Raw genomic sequence first — 3066 nt, 5'->3', positions numbered from 1 at the left:
GCGGGGCGCCGGGCGCCGGGCGCAGGGGCGGGAATGTAGTCACTCCGCACGGTGACGACACGGCGGTCCCAGGCAGAGCGTGGGTCACGATCGCATCGCCCTGTCACACACGTGGACCGTACGTCATATGCGATGCCAACGAGACCGCGATTGGAAACTCGAAAGAAAATAGGCAGAGTCGAGAATAAAACAGCAGATAAATGCTCCTTTATTCTGTATAGATGCTGCTTTTCCATTTTTTGTGTTTCATGCAGGAGGATGCTGGACAGAGGCAACTTTTCCTTTTTTCTTTCGGGCTTAAAATAGTGACCGTTTCATGGGCAGAAATGGCGCCGCTGAGAGGCAGGGGGTGGACACGTAAATAACACAGAACTTTAAAATTATTGAAATTAGCCGCCCTCAGCAGGAAAAGAGTCACTCGCAGGTCGATGGTGACGGTGACCGATTACTGTGTCGTCGGACGGACATTTTCCGCTTTAGACCGTCCGTCGACTCTGCCGTTGGAGGGAGCGTCTGAAGAGGGCTTTGAAAAATTGTCGATCGACAGCGACTCGGTGTTTTGAGACACGGAACGATAAGCCTACGCTGTGAAGTGTCTGCCCTCGACTTAATGTGCACACATTCGCCTCGCAAAACATCTTTTGAAATTTGGTCTCAGGGAACTCTTTCCTGAGCTTTTTTTAAAAAACTACCACAGTTCCTGACAAATATCAGGAAATGCAGAGCTTGGACCTGTACATAACCTATGAATGTGCTGAGTAGGCTGTGCCTGGCCTACTCAGCACATTCATAGGTTACGTACAGGTTTTCGGGGACCGCGTCGCAAATCCGTGTGGCATTCCTTCGATGACCTCACATTTGGAGAACACGGATGGCAGGGCTGGGGAGCGCTGGCCACACACAGGGTGGGGTGGGTCCCGGGGCTCCGAGGGCAGCCGGAGGGGTGCAGAGGTGTAAACAGGACTCACTGAGCGTGTCCGCTTTCCGTCCAGGCGCACCTCAGTGGCGTTGGGGAGCCGTGTGCAGATCCAGCAGCCAGAGCCGAGGGGCCGTGTGCAGATTCGGTGCCTGGTGTCGGGGAGCCGTGTGCAAAATCAGCAGCAGAGCCCGGCCAGGCTTGGCCCGGTGCGGACCCTTCGGAGCCGCCCGTGGCCGTGGCTGGGACCCCACCCTCGCCTGAGAGAGGCCATTCGGATGAGGTGAGTACCCACGTTGCACGCAGGTGTGACGGAGAGTCAGTCTGTCCCATCACCGGGGGCCCTGCATTTACTTAGCTGGTGGTGCAGCCACTCGCTGTGCTGGGTCACATGGCAACACCCCGGTCCCAGAACCTGCACACGCTGCCTGACCTGGGAACGGGGACTCGGCGTGGGTGCTTCGGTCCTGGGCGATGTGCGCTGCTCCATAGGATCTGCAGGTGTCTCGTCACGAGGTCGCACACTTCGAACTCACTTAGGTCACGTGGGTTTTGAAACCCACGTTTCAAACACGTCAAGGGCCGTGCTACGGGAGACGGTCCCGCCTTCTCCAGGAGGCATCTGCAGAAGGAACGCGGCTCTGCCGACGCCCGGACGTGAGCCCAGGCACACGCACGATGGCGGTCTAGCCTCCGCAGCCGCACGTGTCAGTCTGCAGGGTTCCAAGCCACCGCGTCTGCGATCATTTGCCATAGGAGACTCCGACGCATGTTGAGAACGGGTGACCAGTCTGATCTACTCATCGGGGGAGCCCAGAACCTTCAGGTCCGAAAGGCCAACCTTCTGTGCCGCTCCAACCCGGCTTTCAGAGAGCTGTCCCCAGAACCCCAGGCTTGGGACGACTTGCATAGGTTAAGATCAGGCCGTCTGCTCATCCCCACTGAGGCTGGATCTGCAGAAGTCGGTGCGCAGAGAACAGAAATCACTAGATTTGCCAAATCGAAGCGAAAAAACATGAAACACGCCTGTTGTTCTTCCGTGCCGATTTCCGGCGAACGTACTGGACGGATGCTCGCTGTTTCGAGATTTCTTATTTTCTGTGCTCACAGTGAGAGGCGTCTAGCCCTCTTTGCTTCTCAGGGGAATCATTACCAGGCCATCGGCCGGCGTGCGCGTGCGGGCACCGGATCGAAGGCCATCCGCAGCTTTGGCCTGTGCGACAGCTGTTTCTTGTTGACTGTGAACAGCCGATGATGCTTAGATTCCAGCCCACGCGTTTGCTGGAAGGCAGACCGCTCAGTACTATCACACGGAATAAATTGTGTCCAGGCAACTTCACGCATGAGTCAATTTGGAGTCGTGATGTCGCAGCCATCTGACCGAGGTGAACAGACCGTCGGTCTTGGGGGCCGAGGACGGGGGCGGAGAGAGGAAGCTTTTCCCGAGCTCTTTGTTCGTCCCATGGAGAGCGTGACGGATGCACAGTGCGCTCCGCAGAGCCGGATGCGGCCCCCGCACGTGCCAGCCCGCGTGGGTCAAACGTGGGTCAAACATGGGACGGTGCTCATTCCAGGAATGGGAAGAATTTGCCCGTCGAGCTCTCGTGCTGAGGCTACAGCTGCTCCCGGCTCTGCCACGAGCAGCCAGTAGGAGCTGCTAGGAGGCCCGCACCGCAGACAGCTCGGGGCGGTCAGCGTGGGGGCGAAGCACAAGGCACCAAAATGAGTAAGCGCAGAGTCACCCTAAGCTGCCCGGGAGGCCTGTCTGCGGCCCACGCCCCGGTATTTCAAGCCGGGGTGGGACAGATACAATATCGACAAGAAAAGGTATTTCTGAGACTCGGCGTCACCGTCGGCGTCACCGTCTGTCCCATCCCTTAGTCTCGCCCTGTGTCCCCCTTCCCAGCCTGCCGCACTGGGTCGGGAAGATCGGCTGAAAAAGAAAAACCAACTCTCTGTTGCTCGGGGGTTTTATTTCGCACCCGGCCGCGTCTGCAGGTCGCTGTGCGGCATCCTGCCACCCGCCGGCCGATTCTTGCACCCGTGACGCTGCGTTTTTTTGAATTTTATTTGGGGGCGCTGGAAGCCAGTGCGGGAAAAATGAAAAGGAGACTCCGTTTTGTTATTCCTGTGTAGAGGCTGCTTCCTGG

At 57.8% G+C, this 3066-nt stretch overlaps 1 protein-coding gene across 1 annotated transcript in view; it reads left to right on the top strand.

Annotated features, from left to right (window-relative positions):
* Positions 1-428: 428 nt before the first annotated feature.
* The window catches only part of LOC111734566 (glycogenin-2-like), a gene marked incomplete at its 3' end in the record, with an annotated part of 8385 nt that continues 5747 nt past the window's right edge, over positions 429-3066 (top strand). The window contains exons 1-2 of the mRNA XM_023526653.1: positions 429-554; positions 993-1199. Coding sequence (XP_023382421.1) covers positions 429-554; positions 993-1199 — 333 coding nt within the window. The remainder of the gene's footprint in view (positions 555-992; positions 1200-3066) is intronic.

Source organism: Pteropus vampyrus, unplaced genomic scaffold (assembly GCF_000151845.1).
Source record: "Pteropus vampyrus isolate Shadow unplaced genomic scaffold, Pvam_2.0 Scaffold1845, whole genome shotgun sequence".
Taxonomy (NCBI): Eukaryota; Metazoa; Chordata; class Mammalia; order Chiroptera; family Pteropodidae; genus Pteropus; species Pteropus vampyrus.
Note: the sequence above shows the minus strand (reverse complement) of the source record. Positions and strands in the feature narration are given on the sequence as shown.